Here is a 24,958-nt window from a genome sequence, read left to right on the forward strand (position 1 = left end):
CTATGCTTTCTCCCTGTATTGCCTTTTGTTTACTACAGACACAAATACAGGGCCAGATCCTCAGTGGCATAAATCAGTGCTCTATCTTCAATCTCAGAGGAACTGGATATTTCTGTTAAGGTGGTGGACAATGAAAAAGTCATCAGTGTGGACATTAAAATGATCATCAGTGGGCCCCAGAGTTAACACCTCATGGAGATTATGAGGTAATTAATTAGCACCTCGGTGCTATTGTTTCAAGCTGTTTACAGATTACTCCAACCAGCTGTGCAAAGGCTATATTGGCAGGTTCTTTTTGCACCCATTTGGGCTAGAAATAGAAACATTTTAAATTGGTACTACTGGCAGACATGCCACTGCACACCAGCTCAAATCCCACCCATGCCTGTCCAGCAACTACCTTCTGTTCCTCTCTCTCTGATGCATGGTGACACTTCTCAATCTTCCAGTGTCGCAGAAAGTCTCGCAGATACCCAAAGAGGGTGAGGACGCCGTAGCCCACATACGTCAGCACAGCAACCAGCATTGGTGTTTCCTCAAAAACTTCATTAAAGGGTCTTTTATATAATCCTCCATTGTGGGCAATGTGATGAATCTAGGATAGAAGGTTAAAACTGGAATTAGAAGTTACTACAATGGGAAAAAAAAATCTGTTTTCAGAGAGTGCTGCTAAATTAGAAATGTCCAATGGTATTGGGGCAAGATTTTTACTCAGTTCAAAGAACCAAGCATTTTCAGCCTGGGTCAAGCATTAATGAAAGCCACTCTTGATAAAGGACACTATCCCCAACTATTAGCCTCAGCTTCATCTTCTCTCTTGCTTCCAGCATGTCCAAAGTTATCACTACCAAGTTTTGTGCAACTCAGTGTGACATTTTATACAAGTTATGTAAATTAGCAAATTAAATTTTTGCATATAACCATCAACGTCATCTCAGATGTGTGGATTTAGTCCCAGTTGAAAGGGTGACTGCCAGAGTGAAAACCCTGGTGAACGACATCTATCTATATATAGGGCAGCACTAAGGCAAGCTTCCCACACACACTGTCCTGCCAGCATAGTTCAGCCTTGATGAAGGTGAGGGAGGAGAAAGATGACTTGTGTTGGTGAAAGGGATGATGTTAGTTCAGTCCTTATGACTCAAATAATTCTTTGACAAATCTGCTCATTAGTACAAATAATGGTGGTGAACTTGTGATGTCAGAGCTGGAACCAAGACTCAAACTCATCCCAATGTAGGAATCAGCCAACATCCATATTAGGTGAGAACAGCTTTCTGTCCCTGCTGAACAGGACTGGGTTCAAACTGGTGACCTACAGGTAAAAGGCTCTGTAGCTCACTTGCAATATTTTAAGGCACCTGTCCTTCAGTAAATGCTACTTAGGAGGTCTTTTGCATATAAAAAAAACCTGTGTTAGACTTACAGTTGCAAAAGCAAACATTTAAAAAAAAAAACCACACACACACGGAAATGCCAGCACTGATGTTACCCATGCTAACTTAATTTGGCCCCTTTCTGGTTATACGGTCTTTAATTACAAACTATTTTTCCCCACATGACCATGAGCAGAGTTTAAACTCTGGGCCTTCAGATATACAGCACAGACTTCTTCCGCTTGAACTGGAGTAGTAACCAATTGAAGGAATAGGCTATTACCCTCTACATGAGCCAGCCCCTCGAGGGAGGCCAGAGACACTTTTACCAATATGTTGTACAACTACTTGTGAGACAAGATGGGGATGTCAGGTATCAGGATTCCTAGGTTTTACTCCTGGCTCTGGGAGCAGAGTTGTCTAGTGGTTAGAGCAGTGGTTACAGATCTAGTCAAGCATAAACATTTGGCATATTCTTTCAGAAAGCCATTATGATGAAGTGGATGAGACTTGGGTCTGCCATACTAGAGACCAAGATTCTATTCCCAGATCTGCCAAAATGACCTTGTGCAATGTTACCCATTTAAAAATGGGCAAACAAAACTGGCCCCCAGGTTAGGGAAACAAGGCCTTGGCCAGCAATATGGTTGTGAACTGCACAGAAACTCCACCAGTCAGTAGAAGAGACAAAACCAGAACCCAGGGGTGGGCAAACTTTTTGGCCCGAGGGCCACATCCAAGTTGTGAAACTTTATGGAGGGCCGGGTAGGGCAGACTGTGCCTCCCCAAACAGCCTGGACCCTACCCCCTATCTGTCCCCTCCCACTTCCCACCCCCTGACTGCCCCCCTCAGAACCACCGACACATCCAACCTCCCCCGCTCCTTGTCCCCTAACTGCCCCCCGGGACCCCACCCCCATCCAACCCCCCTGCTCCCCAACCCCTGACCACTACCACCCCAAACCTCTGCCCCATTGAATCGCGCCCTGCTCCCTGTCCCCTGACTGCCCGCTGGGACCCTCTACCCCTTATCCAACCCAACCCCCCACCCCCTTACCATGCCACTCAGAGAGGCAGCTCACAGCCATGCTGCCGCCTGGCCTGGCCCGGCAGGAGCAGTGGGCCAGAGTGCTGGCATCGCGTTGCACTGAGGCTGCGGGGAAGGGGGGACAACGGGAGAGGGCCAGGGGCTAGCCTCCCTGGTCAGGAGCTCAGGCCAGGCAGGATGGTCCTGCGGACCGGATGTGACCCGTGGGCCATAGTTTGCCCACCTCTGCTCTAACTGGATCATAAATATTGTGCTTCCCCACAAGTACGTATCCCCCTAGCACCGAAATGTTGGACAAAGGCTGACCAAGAGACTCCATCTCGTCATGAAAAACTATAACTTAGCTGTAGTGATCCACTGATTCATGCTCTCCAGGGCTGATTACTGCAATGCACAATGCCTGCAAATAAGACTGGACCGAACAAACAAGCTTCAGTTGGTACAAATCAGATCAGGCAACCTGCTCAGCAACATGGGATGTTGTGAGCACAGTACTGAATTTTAAACTACTACACTGATCCCGGAAAGAATTTTGGACTAAGTCCAACATCCAGGTCTTGCTCTTCAAAGCCAATGGACCAGTCAGAAAGTAGAAAGTCTGGTCCACCACACCTAACTTGACATCAGTACTCCAAAGAGTCAAGGAAAGATACTTGCAAGTGTGGAAGATAGAGCCTTCTCAAGGGGCTGGGCCCAGCATCATGGCATGGGATAAAAAGGACCACAAACCTTATTGCTTTCAGACAAACTAAGATCCATCTCTTTGCCATAGCATCCACACCACCACCTCCTTCTCTGCCTTGGGAAAGGGACAGTACTAGGAGGAACATCCAGATTTAGGCTACATATTGGAATATAATTCTGAAAAAGCGTTTAGATCCTAGTGTGATACGACAGATGTCTTTGGGTATACGTGGGAGTAGCTGGGAGACTAGCAAGAAGGTGGGATACAGAAGAGACATTTGCTACCAGTAAGTGCCTGTTTTCACAGTAACACCACGTTGACAACATGGCCAATACAAGGACACTGAAGGAGTGGACAAAGTGGCTGAAATCTCTCTGGCTTGCACCTGAATTGCAGCCTCCAGCCAAGTATAAGGCATGTATTTTTGGACAGATATTTGATAGTTGCCAGTAGTGGAAATACAGCTACAACCCTCAGACAAGAAGTGAATCCCAGGCACACCCACCCATCAAGAAAGGGTTGCAGGAAGCAGGACCCATTGGGGAAAAAAGCACAATAGGCAGACTTCTACTCACATGTCCCCACGATAACGTATATACTTAACTATTTAACGGCTGATGCCTCTGTCAGCCACAGCTGCAGAAGGATCAATGTAACTTCATGCTGAAGTCCCAAGAGTTAGTTTATCACAAACAAGCCTTTAATCTCAGTCTTTGCTAGTTGAGGCAGCAGTAACTTGGGAAAGAAATGAAAGGCTAGACCCAACAAGTATGAGTACAAAATTCTGGCCAGTGGCAAAGGTTTTATCTGTTTGGGAAAAAAAAAAAATCTCGACATCAAATTTTAAATAAAAGTACATCTACAAGGCTGCAATAATCACAATCTGTAAAGCTTTAAAGAGGCCTGTTCTTTCTGACAACTGCCATATTGGAACAAGAACCAGAGAAATCACAGTACCATTGTCTGTACTTCCAGAACACAGAAGTTTCACAAAGGAATGCAGTGGGTGGATCATCTTTGGGGATATTTGCATCAGCTGGAGACCCACCCAAGCCAAGAGCCTGGAAGTCTATACAGTACTGTGCTTATATGTCAGTTTAGAGGGAAAAAAATTTTCCCCCTCAACATTAGCACCGTTGAACATTGTAAGACTAGAAAGAGACCGATTAAAAACATCCCATAGACATTTCAACAAGCATATGATGAATGCATGTAAATAAATACAATCTAAAACTGCCCTTCGAAAAAAAGTTTGTGGTCTAAGTTTAGATACAAAGCAGTCATGGGGGGAAAAAAATGGGTCTCTGCATCTGCACAGCCAACCTCCAAATAAAAATGTGTGCGTCTCTTCAGCTCTAAGCCAACTGCACATAGATAGATATTAAGGTCAGAAGGGACCATTATGATCATCTAGTCTGACCTCCTGCACAAGGCAGGCCATAGAATCGCACCTACCCACTCCTGAGAGAAACCTCTCACCTATGTCTGAGCTATTGAAGTCTTCAAATCGTGGTTTAAAGACTTCAAGGAGCTGAGAATCCTCCGGCAAGTGACCTGTTCCCCATGCAACAGAGGAAGGTGAAAAACCTCCAGGGCCTCTTCCAATCTGCCCTGGAGGAAAATTACTTCCTGACCCCAAATATGGCGATCAGCTAAACCCTGAGCATATGGGCAAGATTCACCAGCCTGATACCCAGGAAAGAATTTTCTGTAGTAACTCAGATCCCACCCCATCTAACATCCCATCACAGACCATTGGACCTATTTACCATGAACAGATAAAGATCAATTAATTGCCAAAATCATAAAAAGAAAAGGAGTACTTGTGGCACCTTAGAGACTAACAAATTTATTAGAGCATAAGCTTTCGTGAGCTACAGCTCACTTCATCGGATGCATTTGGTGGAAAAAACAGAGGAGAGATTTATATACACACACACAGAGAACATGAAACAATGGGTTTATCATACACACTGTAAGGAGAGTGATCACTTAAGATAAGCCATCACCAGCAGCGGCGGGGGGAAGGGGGGAGGGAAGAGGAGGAGGGAAACCTTTCATGGTGACAAGCAAGGTAGGCTAATTCCAGCAGTTAACAAGAATATCAGAGGAACAGTGGGGGGTGGGGTGGGGGGGGAGAAATACCATGGGGAAATAGTTTTACTTTGTGTAATGACTCATCCATTCCCAGTCTCTATTCAAGCCTAAGTTAATTGTATCCAGTTTGCAAATTAATTCCAATTCAGCAGTCTCTCGTTGGAGTCTGTTTTTGAAGCTTTTTTGTTGAAGGATAGCCACTCTTAGGTCTGTAATCGAGTGACCAGAGAGACCGAAGTGTTCTCCAATTGGTTTTTGAATGTTATAATTCTTGACGTCTGATTTGTGTCCATTCATTCTTTTATGTAGAGACTGTCCAGTTTGGCCAATGTACATGGCAGAGGGGCATTGCTGGCACATGATGGCATATCACATTGGTAGATGCGCAGGTGAACGAGCCTCTGATAGTGTAGCTGATGTGATTAGGCCCTATGATGGTATCCCCTGAATAGGTATGTGGACAGAGTGGGCAACGGGCTTTGTTGCAAGGATAGGTTCCTGGGTTAGTGGTTCTGTTGTGTGGTGTGTGGTTGCTGGTGAGTATTTGCTTCAGATTCGGGGGCTGTCTGTAAGCAAGGACTGGCCTGCCTCCCAAGATCTGTGAGAGTGATGGGTCGTCCTTCAGGATAGGTTGTAGATCCTTGATGATGCGTTGGAGAAGTTTTAGTTGGGGGCTGAAGGTGATGGCTAGCGGCGTTCTGTTATTTTCTTTGTTGGGCCTGTCCTGTAGTAGGTGACTTCTGGGTACTCTTCTGGCTCTGTCAATCTGTTTCTTCACTTCAGCAGGTGGGTACTGTTGTTATCCCATCATACCATCTCCTCCATAAGCTTTTTTTATTGAAGCATTTCCCCCATAATACGATATTAATGAGAGATCTGAGCAATAATCCAATATACCATACTCTCATTATGGATCACAGGATATGAATATTGATGGTTAACTGATTTGAGTCTGCTGCTTATTATTAGCACTGGCTGCAGCACTCAAAGAATTCCTACTGAAGACAGGCAGGTTTTCATGTCTAGCCCCAAATTTCAGGGCTGGCTTTTTGTTTCCCTAGGCTCAATGTGGCATTCCGTTTTGTAAACTTCTAATGAAAATTAGACTGCTCATCAATGATCTAATGAAATCCTACCATCTTCTGATTTGTTCAACTGCAGCATAAAAAGCGAGACTTGTAATACAAGCCAAAGTAGAAAGAAAAGGAGTACTTGTGGCACCTTAGAGACTAAAATTTATTATAGCATAAGCTTTCGTGAGCTACAGCTCACTTCATCGGATGCATCTTATGCTCTAATAAATTTGTTAGTCTCTAAGGTGCCACAAGTACTCCTTTTCTTTTTGCGAATACAGACTAACACGGCTGCTACTCTGAAACCTGTGATGAAGCCAAAGTAGTTATCAGATGCCTGATTAATATAAAATTACTGAAAATCTTCAGTGCTGTTAGGACACTACAGACAGTATTGAAAAGGAACTTTGCCTTTAAACATTCATATTCAATGGATTATCACTCAAAATTACCACAGCAGCTAGTTTCTCATGCTTGGTTTCAATTGAGATGGATTGTTTCTGAGGTTTAGAGAAAATCCATTCTAACTACCTGAGGAGGTCCGAGGGAAAAAAAGGAAAATTATTGACCTGTAAATCTCAGAGGGTTTTAATTATAATAGATTCCTAACTCTTGAATCCACCTCCCAGTGAATTAACAGACTTGCAAAGTTACTCATTTTCTTCAGAGTGGTAGCCATGTTAGTCTGTATCAGCAAAACCAACAAGGAGTACCTGCGGCACCCCAGAGACCAAAAAATGTACCTGGGCATAAACCCACGAAAACTTATGCCCAAATAAATTTGTCAGTCTCCAAGGTGCCACAAGGACTCCTCGCTGCTTTCACTTTCTTTGCTGGCAGGAAGTGGGTGCTCCAGCTGAAAGAGTACAGCAGGCCCTCCTGCCTTTAAGGTTGTCTAGACTTTGAGCTGGAGGTGTGATTCCCATGTCAAGGGAATACAATAGTGTAACCATGGCACTGTAAACCGCTAGGCTTTTTGAGTAAATACCTGTCTAACACATACTTGGATGGCCAGCCCCTCCTGACACCAGAGCTACACTCTATTTTTAACACACTAGCTCAATCAAAACTAGTGAGAATATGCATTCTCGAGTTGGGAATCACATCTCCTCCTCAAACTGTAGACACAGCTTCAGAGAGAAAGTGAAATGCATCAAAATGATATTCAAGGCCCATGTGATTAATATAACTATGCCTTAGCAGGCCTGCCGAGGAAAAGCAACAAAAAAAAATGCTGTCAGCCAACCAGCTGACCATTTGGACATGGTTCTCTTGGAGACAGTTTGACTTAATGCATCTGACTGAAGTAAGAGAAAAATCTGGAGGATGTTCTAAGGACTTCAGTACACTCCAGATGAAGGACAAGGATCCTTCTAACAAAGCGTTTGTAAAGTCTTGCCAAAATCTGCACAGAAAACAGAGCAGAAATGTATCTACCTGCAGCAAACGAAACAGCAGCCAAATAAACTCTAATGGATAGGATCTGTAACCAAGAGTGAGAAGGGCAAAGAAGGTTGGTAAGCAGTTTTTTGGGAGATAAATAAAATAATCCACAACTAGGTCTTTTCACTCCAGTTCACAAACCTTTTCCAGTTGAAATTATATGCCAAAAGATGCCTTCTGGGCAGCTAGAATCACTTGGACATCTGCTCAGAAACAGCAACCTCTTCAATGTCTACCCTATCAGGAGCCATGCTTATAAGATTCCAGGGTATTATGCAGAGAAGGAACATGTTTGTCTGCTCATGCATGCCGAGGTCCTCATTTTGATGCAGTCAGCAACTGCCAAGTAAGAACTAATTCTGTGTCAGTCAGTCACTAATAGGCCAGAGGAAGTAGGGAGGCAAAGGGAGGGTATGGCTTATGCAATGATCCAAGTACACAGACAAGGGAAGACATTTATGGCCACTATGGTATGAGTCTCTGAGTCTGGTTTCTTATGTAGTAAATTAGCAGATGTGCCAGAGAGATACTTTTCCAGCCTTTTATTCAGGACCACTCATGATGGTGTATTATGGTAAGCTCAGTCTGTCTGCAAATAGTTTTGCCCATCTTTATCAAATAAGCAACATGCAGAAGTATCTTTTAGGGACAGGTTTCAGAGTAGCAGCCGTGTTAGTCTGTATTCGCAAAAAAGAAAAGGAGTACTCATGGCACCCCAGAGACCAACAAATTCATTTGAGCACAAGCCAGCACAATGAAGTGAGCTGTAGCTCATGAAAGCTTATGCTCAAATAAACCTGCCAGTCTCCAAGGTGCAGCATATTCCTTTTGAGAGCTCAAGAGAGAAAGACTGGTGTGTGGTCAAGAGGCCTAATTTGCCATACTGAAATCAATGAGTGTTGCTACTGACTTTAGAGTGAATAGGACTGGGACCCGATATGTTGAAACCATAGGTCCTATACACAATGCAAGGAAAACCATGTTTTTGCAATCAGGATATACTCAACTGGTCCCATTATACATAGCTGTGTGGTGTCCATTCAAGAAAACTGTGTGCCACTCCAGTTTATGTCTACTTCCTTCACTTCACCTAATCATGTCTGTGTTAGTGCATTCAGGGGAAAGTGTGACCTACTAACGTTGCCCAAAAGAGCACCACTACTCTGGGAAGTCCTACTGCACAGAGAGCTGGGAGGAGGGACGACCAGCCAACTTGATTACAAAACCACAGTTGGGGGTCCCATCAACACTGCAAAAATAAAAGCATTACAAGCTGTTTACAGGAAGGCAATTACATGCTGGCCTACACTGCGAGCAAGTGTGGAACATTAGAAACCACAACCACCACCTCATGGCGTACAGACAAGCCACATTTAGAGCCAATAATTTCACTAGCTAGTTACAAACAACTGGAAGTCAGGTCCTGCTTACACCACAAATACAGGGAGCCTAGTTACAACTTTGTTGTCCCCTAACCTGGTTCCAAACAACTCCAGTTTGCAGGATAGTTGGGAGCAGTCTGGACCTTTACAAAACATGGTTGAAGTCCTAATCCATACCACAAGGTCACCAGACTCCCTGACGTGGTTGCATTTGTAGTGTAGGTTGCATACATGTAGCCTGAGGTTCTCACAATATTGCTCAACACAATCTTAGTGTTTTAAAGAACAGTTTCTCTTTCAAATAATATCAGGTTTTACTTGTGAATTTATAATGCTTTTTTTCAAAAAAAAAAAAAAAAAAAAGATCAGCCAGCTGCTAGCAGGACTAAGACCTCAGAGATCTACATAAGCAGAAAGTTAATTCCTCCTAACTTGAGACACTCAAATCCTTCCTGACTTCACTTACACCCCAGACCCTGCCCCACCTGCAATTATTTTCAGTTACTCCCTAAGACTGTAGGGATCTTGTATGGTTTGTATGAGAGATTCTTAACCAAAAACAAATGGTCTCCGTTCTTAACAACCCCACTCCAGCCCTCATTCATTCAAGACACCAACCTAACAGGCCCCTTAGCAGCCTCCAGCTAATCTGGTCTTCAATGCAGCTTCTTGCAATTCTTGGTATTTAGTGACTTCATGGAAAACTCCCCTTCACTGCACTGTTCATTAAGTTAACAAAAATGCAATCCATGAAAACAACATTAACAATAACTTCACTGGTTTGTTACATTCCTCCCCACTTTCCTCCCTCTGAGTTTGTACTCAGTCTCTGGGAAGGGTCACTGTCTTTACAGGACCATGTTTTGGCACTAAATTACCACATGTAGTTAAAATAAAACACATTCTTCCAGACATATTTGTTTATGACAATGTGCTCACTACTGTACAGTAACAAACAAAGGCTGCCCGTGCCCTAAAGAGATTTCAGCCTAGAAGAGACACAGAAGAGGGGCTGCACAGGGAAATCTAGAAGTTGGGATAATTTAGAGCAGGGGTTCTAAAACTGGGGGTGGGGACCCCATAGGGGGTCGCAAGCTGTCAGCCTCCACCCCAAACACCACTCTGCCTCCAGCATTTATAATGGTGTTAAATATATTAAAAATTGGTTTTAATTTATAAGGAGGGGTTGCACTCAGAGACTTGCTATGTGAAAGGGGTGACCAGTACAAACGTTTGTGAACTACTGACTTAGCTGGTTTTCTTAATTATAAGATCACTTCTTGAGGGCATTGTGAAAGAAATTGAATATATAAGGATTTGAACGAGATGCTAATACTCAGCTTGGATAGGAAGGTCTTTCCTTGAACAGGGCAGCATGGAAGATGGGCAAGAGCTTAATCTGGGAAAGAAACGGCAGGATTTGGGTACAGCTGACACGCAAAGGAAGGGCAGGGAGAAGTCAAACAGTCCCAGACTGACTGGGATGACACTGGTGCCAACAGCCATGGAGAAGTGAAGAGAAGAGGCTTTAGTTTAGGAGGCAACAAGCTGTGATTGAACCAGGTAAAACTCGAGATGTCAGTGAGACATAAAGGAGGAAGCATCAGAATCAGACTGAAACTGGACAAAGAACAGGACAGAAATAGAGAAGAATATTTGAGAGGCGTCAGCAGAGAAATTACTGTTGGATCTGTACGAGGATAAGCCCTGCCAAGTATGAAGTATAGAAGGAGAAGAGGAAGGAACCAAGAACTGAATCATGTAGGACCACTAAAGAAAGCAAGAGGTGCTGAAGGAGCAGTTTGAAGTAGGTGACAATGCCACTAAATGCAAGGAGGTTGGACAGGATGTTGAGGAGAGAGTGGTCCACAATATCAGAAGCCTCAGAGAGATTGTAGATCATGAGAGTGGAATACAGACTGGGCTAGGGGACTTTCAGGACCTTAGCAACAGCAGATTCAGTGGAATAGAGAACCTAGAAGCCAAACTGGAGTGGATCCAGGAACTGAGGAGAACCACCCGAAGCACCAGTTTTAAGCTCTTTGAGCAAGAGGTATGGAAGAAGAGGGGAACAGATGGTGGCTGGTGACAACAAGCAAGTTTTTGGAAAGGTTTAAATGGTGTGCGGAAAACTACTGCATGGTATTATTTGGAGGGGAAGAGGCCAAATGACAGGAGAGAGCAATGGAGGTCAGTAGCCAGGAGTATTTGGAGCCAAGATGTCACACAGAGGGGTTGGAAGAGAAGTGTATCAGAGATTTATATAAAGGTTTTTGAGGACACAAAAGATGTAGAACAATTCAGCATTGAACCTAATCTTGTTGCAGATGCTGGGCTTTCCCCTCCGCTGCTCTGAAAGCAATGCACAATAAAGGGCTGCAGTTATACTAACTGCTGATGCCCAAGACATACCATGCAATCACTTTTTGCATTAAAAAGAGATGGTTTCACTCCTTTCTGCCAGCAGGAATAGGAACAGGCTGAAAATGGCAGATTCTATTTAAATGCCCCCCATCCATAGGATCATTTCTGCTGGAACAGTCTCTTTCCTGGAATCTTATTAAAAACTTATTAGCTTCTCACTACCACACATTCTTAACGAAATCTCTGCAGTGCCTGGCAATTTTCTTTTTAGCTGCATAATATGAAGGGTTTCTGCATTCTAAAATATTTTTTTTTAATAGACAGAAGAGTTCCTAGCATGCAGAACTCAGAAGAGTGCATTGGGGAGGGGGCACTCCAGGTCTATAAGGCAATCACTTGCTCAAAAGCCAGCCAAATGAGCCAGCTCCAAGAGGGATTGCAATATTAAATGGCAATTCTCACTGAGCAGCACCCCAAAGCCAATACCTTCTGCAGTATTTTGTGTTTACTTTGTCAACTCCATCCCTAACTCCTGCAGCTATCTATTCAGTGAGACTTCAAATATGAAAAGCATTTAATAACCCCCCCACCAAAAAACACTATTTGCCACCAAAATGTTTTCCCCCCCATTTGCACAAACCCAAACTGAACCATGTCCAAGCCTGCCTGCACAGAGTTGTACTGATATAACTGAAGGTGTTATTTTTATACCAATTCAGTGATATCAGTACCATTGTGTAGACACTCACATCTATTTAAATCTAGCATTTTGTCTTAGTCTACACACTTAAGTTTACAGAAACCAGCTAAAAACACTTTTTCAGCAATAAAACTGTTCTCTAGGCTTACCAATTTGATTATGTTTTTTAAAAACAAAAAAATCTTTTTAATTAAATTGGCACAAACTTTGTCAAGACACTTGTCTTCAAATAAACAATTCCTCCCTGCAAGAGAGCTGGTCTTTTTTGCAAGGAAGTCATGCTTTGTGAGGAGTACCCACACACTAAGCAATAAGGATCTCAAAGAGACTTCTTGAAAGATAGCTTGTCAATTAAAATAGTATGTTCAAAGGACACTGTAGCCTGCAATATGTCAAACCAACCTTCTCCAACTTGTCTTAGTTTGCATATGTTTTTTGATTCAGTATCAAAATGTCACAATCTGACAAGAGCTAGAAAGGAATTGTTCTAATAATCCATGTGCCATGTACACAGACTATAATGCACGTGCTATGAACTTCTGACACCCTGCCAAAGATACTCTGTAAGGGCCAGACCCTAAAGTCCTTATCTGGGCAAAGTCCATTGAAGTCAATGGGATTTCTAGCTATGTAAGGAATGAGCTAATCACAATGCCCTCTTTATGCAATAAGATTTTTTTAAAAATTTTCCAGCTGTATTTGCATTTTGTATCTCTATACAAATTTGAAAAAAAGTGTGATTGTGTCTTCAATGCCTTCTTTACAGATCATTGGGTTGTGAAAAGGCTGTTTTTAATTGCTACATCTTAGACTTAGGTTTTTATCCCAAATAAGTCTGCTTTACACAGCTGCTGTGGTTAACTTGGTACACTGAAAAAGATTTCCACTGCAAGCTTTACTGTTTAATTTTCATGAAAATGTGGCTCCCAAAGAAGCATTTCTCAGCAAACTCCTCTTAGGAGATGTCTCTGCAGAAACAAAATCAGCATATTCATGTCTGAAACAGCAACTAAGTGAAAGCTTTCCTGAACGAACAAGCACACACCCGCCCCACAGAACACACCACACAGCAGCAAGACCGGCAGGCAAATTTTTAAAATGCTGACACCGACATTCAGAAATACTGCTCTGCCCCATTTCAACAGCTATATATATTAGGGCTGTCAAGCAATTAAAAAAGTTAAACGTGATTAATTGAGCGATTAAAAAAAATCAATTTATCATACTGTTAAATAATAAAATACCATTTATTTAAATATTTTGGATGTCTTCTACATTTTCAAATATATTGATTTCGATTACAACACAGAATACAAACTGTATGGTGCTCACCTGATATTTTTGATTACAAGTATTTGCACTGTAAAAAACAAAACACAGTATTTTTCAATTTACCTCATACAAGTACTGTAATGCAATCTCTTTATCATTAATGTTGAACTTACAAATGTAGAATTATGCATTAAATAACTGTATTCAAAAATTAAACGTAAAATTTTAGAGCTTGCAAGCCCACTCATTCCTACTTCTTGTTCAGCCAATCCCTCAAACAAGTTTGTTTACATTTGCAGAAGATAATGCTGCCTGCTTCTTGTTTAGTCACCTGAAAATGAGAAAAGGCATTCTCGTGGCATTGATGTAGCCAGCATTGCAAGGTATTTATGTGCCAGATGTGATAAAGATTTATATGTCCCTTCATGCTTCAATCACCATTCCAGGGGACATGCTGATGATGGATTCTGCTTGATAACAATCCAAAAGCAGTGTGGACTGACACATGCTCATTTTCTTTATCAGTCAGATGCCACCACCAGAAGGTTGATTTTCTCTTTTGGTGGTTTGGGTTCAGTCGTTTCCGCATCAGTGTTTTGCTCTTTTAAGACTTCTGAAAGCATGCTCCACACCTCGTCTCTCTCACATTTTGGAAGGGAATTCAGATTCTAAAACCTTGGGTCGAGCGCTATAGCTATCTTTAGTAATCTCATATTCGTACCTTCTTTGCGTTTTATCAAATCTGCAGTGAAAGTGTTCTTAAAATAATCACCCAAGACTGCTATAACATAAAAATATATGGCAGAATGCAGGTAAAACAGAGCTGGCAACATACAATTCTTCCCCAAGGAGTTCAGTCACAAATTTAATTAATGCATTTTTTTTTTTTTTAAACAAGCGTCATCAGCATGGAAACATGTCCTCTGGAATGGTGGCTGAAGCAGGAAGGGGAATATGAATGTTTAGTGTATCTGGCACGTAAATATCTTGCAATGTTGGCTACAAAAGTACCATGCAAATGCCTGTTCTCACTTTCCGGTGACATTGCAGATAAGAAGAGAGCAGTATTCTCTCATATAAAGGTAAAAAAACTTGTCTGTCTTAGCGATTGGCTGAACAAGAAGTAGGACTGAGTGGACTTCTAGGCTCTGAAGTTTTACATTGTTTTGTTTGGGAGTGCAGTTATGTAACAAAAAACCCTACATTTGTAAGTTGCACATTCACAACAGAGACTGCATTACAATGAGATGAACTGAAAAATACTATTTCTTTTGTTTACAATAATCAAAAATAATATATACTTTGATTTCAATTACAACACATATGAAAATGTAGAAAAGCCATCCGAAATATTTCAATTGGTGTTCTATTGTTTAATCACGATTAATTTTTTTGAGTTAATCGCATGAGTTAACTGCGATTAATTGACAGCCTATATATGACTTAACAGGTCATAAACTCCTTAGAGACAAAAGCAAGCTACACGGTCCATGCACAGCTTTTCCCACAACTATGCACTCTGTTGCTAAGGGAATAAATGGTGAGTTCTGCTTTGCTAGGGATACATGTAATAAAAACTGTCTGGAGATTGCTGCTGTGGAATCTCTGAAGTCCCTCCTGTCAACCACAGCAGGACCTATGGACAGATCACCATCAGACTGGTTACCTAAATCATTAGTCATCTCTGAAAATCTTGGTCCGTGTGTACTATTAAGATATAATTACCCTTTAAAGTTAAAAAAGCTTTTGGCAACACTCGATTCAACTATTTTTAGCATTAGTAAAAACAAGAGAATACAACAGTGTCAAACACATGCTTAGTGGTGGAACAGTCTGTGACGAAGTGGGAATTTTCTTAATGTTTTACATGAATACTGTGCACGCCTCGGTTTCCCCAGTATTGCATAAGTATCTAGGTGGTGGAACAAGGGCGTGTTATCATTGCTGAGACCCCTAGAAGGCAGGTGGGAGTGTCTCTAGCTGCCTGCAACCAGACAATAGCCCAAGGGCTGCATTGGGTTTCTGAAATTGTATGGAGGGCCAGTTAGGGGAGGCTGTGCCTCCCCAAACACCAAGGAATGGTCCGGCCCCTGGCCCCATTGACACCCCCCCCGCTTCTCGCCTTCTGCCAGCCCCCCAGGGACCCCTGCCCCATCCACACCCCCCGCCCTGCTCTTGGTCCCCTGACCACCCCCGGACCTCCTGCCCCTAACTGCCCCATCCAACGCCCCCTCCTTCCTGACTGTCCTCCCCGGGACCCCTGCCCCATCCAACCACCTCTTCTCCCTGACCACCCCCAGACTCCCCACCCCTAACTGCCCACCACCACCCTATTCAAACCCCCCTCTCCTTCCTGACTGCTACCCTGGGACCCCTACCCCCATTCAACCCCCGTTCCCCGCCCTCTGACCTCCCCGACCCCATCCATGCCCCTGACCACTCCCTGCACTCTATGCAACCCCGCCCCATGCTCCCTGCCTCCTTACCATGCTGCCTGGAGCACCAGTGGCTGGCAGCACGGCTGCACCAGGACAGGCAGCCATGTAGCACAGAGCACTGGGTCAGGCCAGGTTCTGCAGCCCTGCCGCCAAAGTGTTACGCTGCATGGCAGCATGGCTGCAGGGAAGGGGGGACAGCAGGAGAGGGGCTGGGAGCTAGCCTCCCGGGGGCTAGCCTCCCAGGCCAGGAGCTCAGGGCCTGGGCAGGATGGTCCCATAGGCCAGATGTGGCCTGCGGGCCATATAGTTTGCCCACTTCTGCAATAGCCAGACATTCTGTATCCTGGCAACTGATGGCTGGGGCTCTTTGCAAGAGCCAGCAGGCTGCAACTGAGTTGAAAAGGGAGGCGTAGGCTAGGTGACCTGTTTGCCCAGGAAAGAGACCAAGGACAGAGCAGGGGAACTGGGCGTGACAAAGGGTGGGCTGCTGGAAGCTAGTCAATCTCCTGGTTTGGGACTTGGGAGGGGGAGAGCCTAGGGCTCTGGATTCCCCCTTCCCCCAAGATGGGCTTTGCTGAATGTTCCTACTTCCTATGCTAACAAGAACTGTTCTATGCTGTGTTCCAGACAACTAATAAACCCTTCTGCTTTACAACGTTGGCTGAGAGTCACTGCTGACTGCAAAGAAGAGGGTGCTATCCCCTCTCGACAGAAATGCTATAGTATCTTTAACGACCTGAAGTTATCTGAACCTTTTTTATAATTTTACCCTCTCCTATAACTATTCCTTAGTACTACTCAAAGGGAAGAGCATGCCCTATGAATTAGTAACACCACTTCTTGCAGAATCTTGCACTTTCCTTAGAGGCCCCAAATCCGGATTCTGACCAGACACAGCTCTGATTAGCTTACAAGATCACTCCTTAATATATCATCAAAAACATGGCAACACGGGCAGGCCTAAAGTGAAAGGCTGTACGCACCCACTCCGAGTTGCAGCATTACTGAAAATATTTGTTCACAAGAGTTTCTTCACTGAAGTGAGATTGTTATCAAATTCCAACAAACTACCATGGAAGGTTGAGTAAAGGCATCATGGCCTATTAAAATATCCTGTAATTGCCAACCAATTCTTCTCACATTTTGGGCAACAGTAGGATGACTGTAAATAGATTCCCAGAGCAACACTAGCTTCTCTCTCTACCATTTAGAGCAGGGGCAGGCAACCTGCGGCACAGGAGCCGATTTTCAGTGGCACTCATACTGCCCGGGTGGCTCCTCATTTTAATTTAATTTTAAATGAAGCTTCTTAAACATTTTAAAAACCTTATTTACTTTACATACAACAGTAGTTTAGTTATATATTATAGACTCATAGAAAGAGACCTTCTAAAAATGTTAAAATGTATTACTGATATGCGAAACCTTAAATTAGAGTGAATAAATGAAGACTCGGCACACCACTTCTGAAAGGTTGCCGACCCCTGATTTAGAGAAAAGTACAGGGACAATGAACAAACTGCAAAGGCAAAATATGCTCCAGTTTAGGCCATTTTGCCATTGGAAAGGCAATTTTCCATGCGGACTCTGGACCTGGGAACATCCCCCTTGATCCCCTATGCAAAACAACCCTCCCTCTCTCCTAACATGCCCTCCAAAACCCACTTTTACCAATCCCTCCAACAGCAACCCATGCTCACATCAGATTTCTGGAAAAAGACTAGCAGTGTGATGCACAACTCACAGACACTCCTCCACTTTCTCTTGGTGGTGACCATCTGCCCACCTGTTGTGCCACATGCACACTTCAGAACAAACTCCTTTAGTTCTGAAAAAGGCAGGCCTTTATTTTCTGTAACACTATGAGGCTATACTCAGGTACTAAATAGAGTAATCTGCAATAAGCATGAATGAGATCAGATCCTCCGCACACACTCCCTTAGCTCTATTACAATAAGAAATATTCCCTTTTTTAATCCATTCATTCTTCTTCCACCCATCAGAATTCCTTAATTGCAATATGGTCCTTCAACTCATTTTCAAAAACATGCCTCTCTTGAGATCTACACACACACAACTAGGGATATATGAGGAGATTTAACTGTTACCAGGGACACACAAACTTGAACACAGAACTTGGCAGGGAAGCAAAAGATGAGAGTAACTGTTATTCAGATAGTGTTAGATGTGAATAAAAAGGCTTTTCTACCTTCCAAGACCCTATTTAAGACTGTTACTTCTCTAGCAACTCCTTATGCCCTCATTAATCCCCAGGGCGGTATGAGGTCGGCTCCCTGCCCAGCGGTTGCGAGCAGTGATGGAATCCACTGTTACAAGGGGAAAATGGGGAGTTCAGTCCTTGAGGGGAGGAAGTAATTTTTAAGTAGTTTGTTCTAAGATGAACACTTCCACCTCCCACCTTTAACTCACCCTGGAGTAACACCAAAAAGAGTCTATGCTGCATTTCTTTAAACTGTCAGTCCCTCCCACTTGGAAGGAAATTGGGAGGATAATTTGAGCTCATCTGTTTGGCCGCAAGGATTACCCCCTCTCTGTACCCTAAGGAAAACCTTCACCTTAACAATTAATCAATCGCACATACAGATATAATTCCCTGGGCTCCCCACCTCCTGCAAGTAGGGACCTGCATCATTATTCAATGATGCTGTAAAGAGTGCTGAAGGGAGTCCCTGCCTACAACAGCATACAGGCTTGAGACAAGCCCCTTCACAAGACTCTACCGGAACCATGCCTGCTTTTCAAGCATTCATCAAGTTGCCAGTGATTGCAAAACTTCTGCCTGCCCTTCAGGACTCTGTGGGTTTCTCTGGGCTTTGCCAGTGTGAACACGCTGAGGTTAGCTAGGTCCCACTCCTGTACTCCTTGATTTCTCTAGTCATTCTGCTATCGATTACTCTCTTGCAAAAGGGAAGCAGGGTAGTTTACATTTTTCAACCTTCATCTGCTTTTTGCTCTTTCCATGTTAAGAAGCCCATTACACTTTTAATTCACTTCCTTTTGAAGTGCATCAGTACAGTAGAACCCCATTTATCTGAGTCTCCATTATCGATCTTAACTGAACCAAGTGCCGCCCCTGGGGCTGACAGCCCAAGCCCCGCCCATTCTCCTGGCTACCCAATTTTTTGATTATCCCCCAATACTAATCAGATTAGATAAACGGGATCCACTGTGCTTAGAACTCCCACAGGGCTTTTCATCAGTAGATTTCAAAGTGCTATTTGTGGATGAATAAGCATTGCCAATCCCACTTTAAAGACAGTGAATCCAAAGCTCAGAAAGGTGAAGGCCAACACTTGCAAATAGAGTGCCCAAAGCTAAACACCTTAATCCATATTCAGACACTTTAAAATTCCTTGATTTTCAGAGCTACTGAGCACCCACAGCTGCAACTGAAGTCAATGCAAGCTGTAGGTTCTCAGCACCTCATAAAAATCAGCCCCTTTATTGAGGTGCCTAAATGAGGATGTTTCTGTACCTAACTTTCAAGCATTCAAGTTTTAAGTTAGATACTTGCCCAAAATCAGGAGAGAAGATGGGAACAGAAGGCAAGTTTCCCAATTCCAAAACCCGTGGGGCTCATTGTATTACGACAGCTGCCCAGAAACTTTGCCTTGTCCCCTTAACATACTCTGCCAATACTACGTTTGGCTTTTGATTCCTGTCACATTGCACTCCCGGTCAGTATCCACCAGTGACACTAATGATCCAAACCAGAGGATCAAATTCGGTGATGAATCCTGGTCACTGCCACCTGAGGCACGTCGTGCATATGCTAAGAAGAGAAGCCCTGCAACATCAGTCTCCTTTCCCTTCTACAAGTAGCCATGCCCAACACAGCCAAACAGCCTGGGGACTCACAAAACAAGTCCAGGATTTACAATACATAATGTGATTGCAGGAAGATAATGTCTTGAGAATTCAATAAGTTATTAAATAAGGTCAATGTAAGGGCAGTGTTTATCTTAAATTTCATGCTGCACCTTTCATTTTGCTATGCACACTGCACAGAGTTACGCAGCATAATATCCCAGAGCAAAAAGGTTCTTCCCTCTTCTGTTCTCTCAAGGCAAAGGAGTGGGATTGTATAGGACCTTTCCTTTCCTTAACAACAATGATGCGCTCATTGAGGGAAGCTTTATTGAATAGGGAGTTGTGGAGAGTGGCACACCATCATGCATGGTCTCAGTCTGATCTTCAGGAAAGGAGTTTTACTGTCAGGGTTCTACTGCCTAGAATGCCATTTTAAGTTTCTGATAGACATAACCTGGACCTATCAAGTTGCACCATTCCTATGGAGTATAGCCATTTTGAAGGATTGAAGGTAAAGGGGTCTCTGACCTAGCTAGTTCCCAGTCCATTAAGTGCCTTGTATTTTAGGACAAAGATTTTGAATTCTGTTTTGAAGCAAATGGAATTCTCAAAGAACAGCTATAACACACTTGCATTGTGAATTGTTAATGAAACAAGATGCCAAATGCTGTATCAGCCTAAGTCTTTTTAGTAGGAGTTGTGTCCATCTTAAGCCACAGCGAATTACAACAGGATAACCAGAAGGGGATGAATGGATGAATCATTTTACAAATTGCTACAATTTCCTTACCACAAAAGGAAAGCTTTTTTTTTGAAAATAAAAATAAAATTCACTGCTGCTTCACTTCTCTTTTTTAAAGATTTTTTTAGTGGCAAAAGCACAATATACTAGGAGGTTTAAATATCAAGTTCATCACCAAATCAATTAAAAGCCTAGGAAAAAAAGTAATGGTTTGAGATTCAGCTAAATCCCAGTGGTTTCAGAAATTTTACAGCCTTGCAAAATACTACTAGCCCAGCCAACCACACAGGACAGGAGTTTTGCTTTTTTTTTGGGTGGGGTGGAAGGTGATTAAGATCTATGGGGCTTTTTCCAGTAATGGTAAACAGTAAGCACGCAGATTTTGTGTTTAGGTTGGCAAATTTTGCAAGGCAGCACTAAACTGATTTTTAAAAAAAAAAAAAAAAAAAACAGAGCACCGCTGAATAACTCAAGTATTCCAACTATAATTACCCAGCCTCCTAATTATTTCATTTCAACCTGTAATAATTTCAGTGGTCATAATGCATAAACTGATTATACCAAGTAACTGAACATTTTTCCTGTGTCAACATAGTACCCAGTGATGGCATGTTAAGTCAACAGGGCTGCATACCTTTGGCAAACACCAAAAGGAATCACAGGGCCTTATTGTTCAGCTGCTGTGCTTCTTTGTGTCTTGCTATTAACAGATGTCTAGAGTCACCCTTACACAATGAAAGCGATGCAATTCTGATATTGCACAGAGATTCTTTACAGATTAAAACATTTTGGAAATGAAAATCTGAAATTTTTACTTCCTCTGGCACAGTCAGTTTCTGGGTATGCCTTGGCCAGCAGCTTCTGCCGTAATCTATTTAACTGAACTAAAAGTGAAATGTCTCTCCCTGCCCAATCACACTAAACTTCAGGCCATGAATTCCCTTCCAAATGCACTAGCCAAAAATATAACCTGTCCCATCACCAAAAAGCCTTTGAAAAAAATGTTAAAAAGTGAAGTGACTGAATGGAATTAATAAGCATCATAAACATTAGTAGTCAGTCATTTTAACTTCACATAATATCTACTATTTGTATTGAGGTACCATCTACAGGCCACAAGACATCAGAGATGGGGGTGCAACTATACTAGGTGCTGTATTTATAAAACACAATTTATAATCTAAAGGACAAAAAAAAAAACAGGTAGGGGAAATAGGGGACAAGAAAGCTACATTTAGGCAAAATGCCCGCCATCATCATGATGAATTGTCATGTTAGCTCCACATTCCCTCCCTCCCCTCACAAACATTAACTTCATTTTCCTTTTAATTCACCCAAACATACACATTTGTAGCCAGTACTGAAAGTTTTGGTTACATTTTATCCTCAAGCAAACCTCTGTACACAAACCTGCTTCAGTTTCTACAGCTGGCACACACCAAAGAGAAAACTATTTTTAGCCATTTTATCTAGTTTGTCCTATCATCTACTTTTTAATACGAGCGAGAGAAGGCACAGTAATCACAAGCCTACTCCACCAATAATACACTTAAATCAGCAGCTTCAGTTAGCTACGGTACTCTTTATTTTCTGCTTTAAATTGTTCCATATTGTTCATTGTTAAACTACTGTGTCATCCTCCCCACCCTCCCAGATACAGCTGTATTTTGGGCAATGAAGTAGTTGCCGTGTGTATAGCTGAACAAGAGTTTTAGGATAAAAGATGATGAATACTTTCCTGTCCTAAAGTAATCACAGTTCTCATCCTGGTTGCTACCTGTCAATGTAACATCCACCAATTTCCTTCACTAAATACATTACTGTGAAGTACCATTACCTTCCTTCCTTACCAGACAGGGTTGCCAGCTGTCCGATTTTCTTCTAGAACGCACGGAAATAAAAGGGACCCTAGCAGCTCAAGCCGTTAAAAGTCCAGTTGGCAGCAGAGCAGGACTAAGGCAGGCTCCCTGCCTTGACTCTTCGTGGCTCCCGGAAAGAGTGGCATGTCCCCCCTCCAGCTCCTAAGCGTAGGGGCAGCCAGGGGTCTCTGTGCGCTGCCCCCGCCTCAAGCACCAGTTCCCATTGGCCGGGAACCATGGCCAACGGAAGCTGCAAGGTTGGTGCCTGCAGATGGGGTAGCATGCAGAGTCTCCTGGCTCTACCTCCACGTAGGAGCCAGAGGGAGGACATGCTGTTGCTTCTAGGAGCCACGCAGAGCCAAACCCGTCATCCTTGGCCCTACCCCAGAGCTCACACACACATGCCATGCCCCAACCACTGCCCCAGCCCATAGCACCTTCCTACACCCCAGAGCCTGCACCCCCAGCCAGAGCCCTCACCCCCCCCACACACATCAACCCTCTGCCCCACCCCCTGAGCCAGCCCCGGTGAAAATGAGCAAGTGAGCGGGGGCGGAGCCTGGGCCTCAGAAAAGGGGAGGGGTAAAGGTGTTCAGTTTTGTGCGAGTATAAAGTTGGCAACCCTATCACCAGATGGCAAAAAGTGTCAGATCTGTTACACAAAGCACCCTGGTCTATCCTCTTATTTCTTCAACGTAGACAACAGCAATCTCAAACTGGCTGGAAAAAAAAAAAAAAACAGCTCTCCTTTTATTCTTATATATTAGTCCAATTCTCTGTCTACTTATGTCACATTAAGCATCAAAACTCCAAGCACAGTTATAAACTAGTTTGAAGTTTTCACTAAAGTTAAAAGTTATCAAAAATTGAAAATCTCATTCCAAATACTGAGTATGTAGTTTGTTTTAAGACTGCCAAAAGGCCCTGCATAGAGGGCACCCCACAGAAACACTGATTTTACTGAATAACCCAAGCTAAGTGGGTGGTACTGGCTATGTAGCACTTTTAGGTCCCATCTTAGGTCCATGTAATTAAGCAAGCAGACAGCACAGGGACTATATTAAGGGATACAGAGCTTTTCTTTTCCATCTCATGGATCTAAAGCCAGACTAGGTAAATAATGAGCAGGAGTTGGCCCAACAGCTGAACAGTTACATGTGATATTTACTAGTTCTGATTTTTCTGTTTTAATTAATAAGATGCATCCAATTCCACATCCAGCCACCTAAACACAGGAAGAACAGGTGGGTTTTACTGTACACCTGAAAGATCAACAAATTCCAGCTCTGACAGATCAATGCAGAAGTACATTCCAGAATCTAGGGCCCTTCATTGAGAATATCCATCCAAAGCCAATACTTTGATCTGCAGACTTCGCTCCAGAGCTCAACTGTCTCTGCAGCATACAGCAATAGAAACATCATACTAATACCCAAGACCCAAGTCATCAGACCTTAGAGATCGAAGTCAGTGCCTTGAATAGCCCCCTGAAGCAAGTACAGATGACCATAAAAATGGTGTAATATGTTCCTTTCAGCTGTCAGCTTGCCAACCTGCCTGTATGCTGCACCACTGGAAAATTTTGAGTGATTTTCAACTGTAACTCCTTACAAAGTGTACTGCATTAACCCAGTCTGAAGGTCACAAAAGCAGAGTAGTAAGGTCTAGAAGACCTGAGAGAAACAGCCACAATCATCTAGCCAGAGACAGATGGAAGGATACACTTTTAAATGCTAATGCCATCAAAGATGCCAGAAGCAAATGGGGATTTAAAAAACAAAAACAAAAGGGGAACTTTACAAAAATGAGGCTGCTAATTAAACAGACATTAAAAGGACAGTCACAAGAGCGAAATGCTTGCAAGCTGAACGGAAACTTTTTAAAAACCACCGTAATAGAGGCTCAAACTATACATATACTTCAAATTAAAAGAACCAGCAAGAGGACCAAAATAATGCCACCATGGCTAAACAGAGTAGAAGAGATGGTTAGAGACAAAAACCACATCTTTTAAAAACTGGACGTCAAATCCTACTGAAGAAAACAGAAACGAACGTAAATTGTGACAAGTCAAGTGTGTAAGTATAATTAGGCAGGCCAAAAAATAATTTGAAGTTCAACTAGCAAAAAAAATGTTTTTTTTTTTTTTTTAAATGTACACCAAAGCAGGAAGCATGCCAAACAATTAGTGGGGGTCACTGGACAATCAGAGTGCTAAAGGCACACTCAAGGAAGACAAGGCCATTGGGGAGAAGCTAAATTAATTCTTTGCATCTCTCTTCACTGCAGAGGAAGATTCCCACTTGTGAGCCTTTATTTTTAGATGACAAATCTGAGGAACTGTCCCACACTGAGATCTAAATAGAGGAGGTTTGGGGGAAAATTGATAAATTAACATTAATAAGTCACCAAGACCAGATGGCATTCACCCAAGAGCCCTGAAGGAATTCAAATATGAAACAGAACAACTAATCGGTATGTAACCTATCGCCTAAATCAGCCTCTGTACCAGATGACTGGAAAGTAGATAATGTAATGCTGATTTTTAAAAAGGCTCCAGAGGCAATCCTGGCAATTGCAGGCCAGTAAACCTAACTTCAGTACCAGGCAAGTTGGTTGAAACTGAGTAAAGCACAAAATTATCAGAC

The 24,958-nt window shown here is 43.0% G+C and overlaps 1 protein-coding gene across 1 annotated transcript in view; it reads right to left on the bottom strand.

Annotated features, from left to right (window-relative positions):
- Positions 1 to 24,958, bottom strand: part of SPTLC2 (serine palmitoyltransferase long chain base subunit 2) — a 127,167-nt gene that overhangs the window by 99,846 nt on the left and 2,363 nt on the right. The window contains exon 2 of the mRNA XM_038406514.2: positions 401 to 595. Coding sequence (XP_038262442.2) covers positions 401 to 595 — 195 coding nt within the window. The remainder of the gene's footprint in view (positions 1 to 400; positions 596 to 24,958) is intronic.

The sequence above is a fragment of the Dermochelys coriacea genome, chromosome 6, assembly GCF_009764565.3.
Source record: "Dermochelys coriacea isolate rDerCor1 chromosome 6, rDerCor1.pri.v4, whole genome shotgun sequence".
In the NCBI taxonomy this organism is placed as follows: domain Eukaryota; kingdom Metazoa; phylum Chordata; order Testudines; family Dermochelyidae; genus Dermochelys; species Dermochelys coriacea.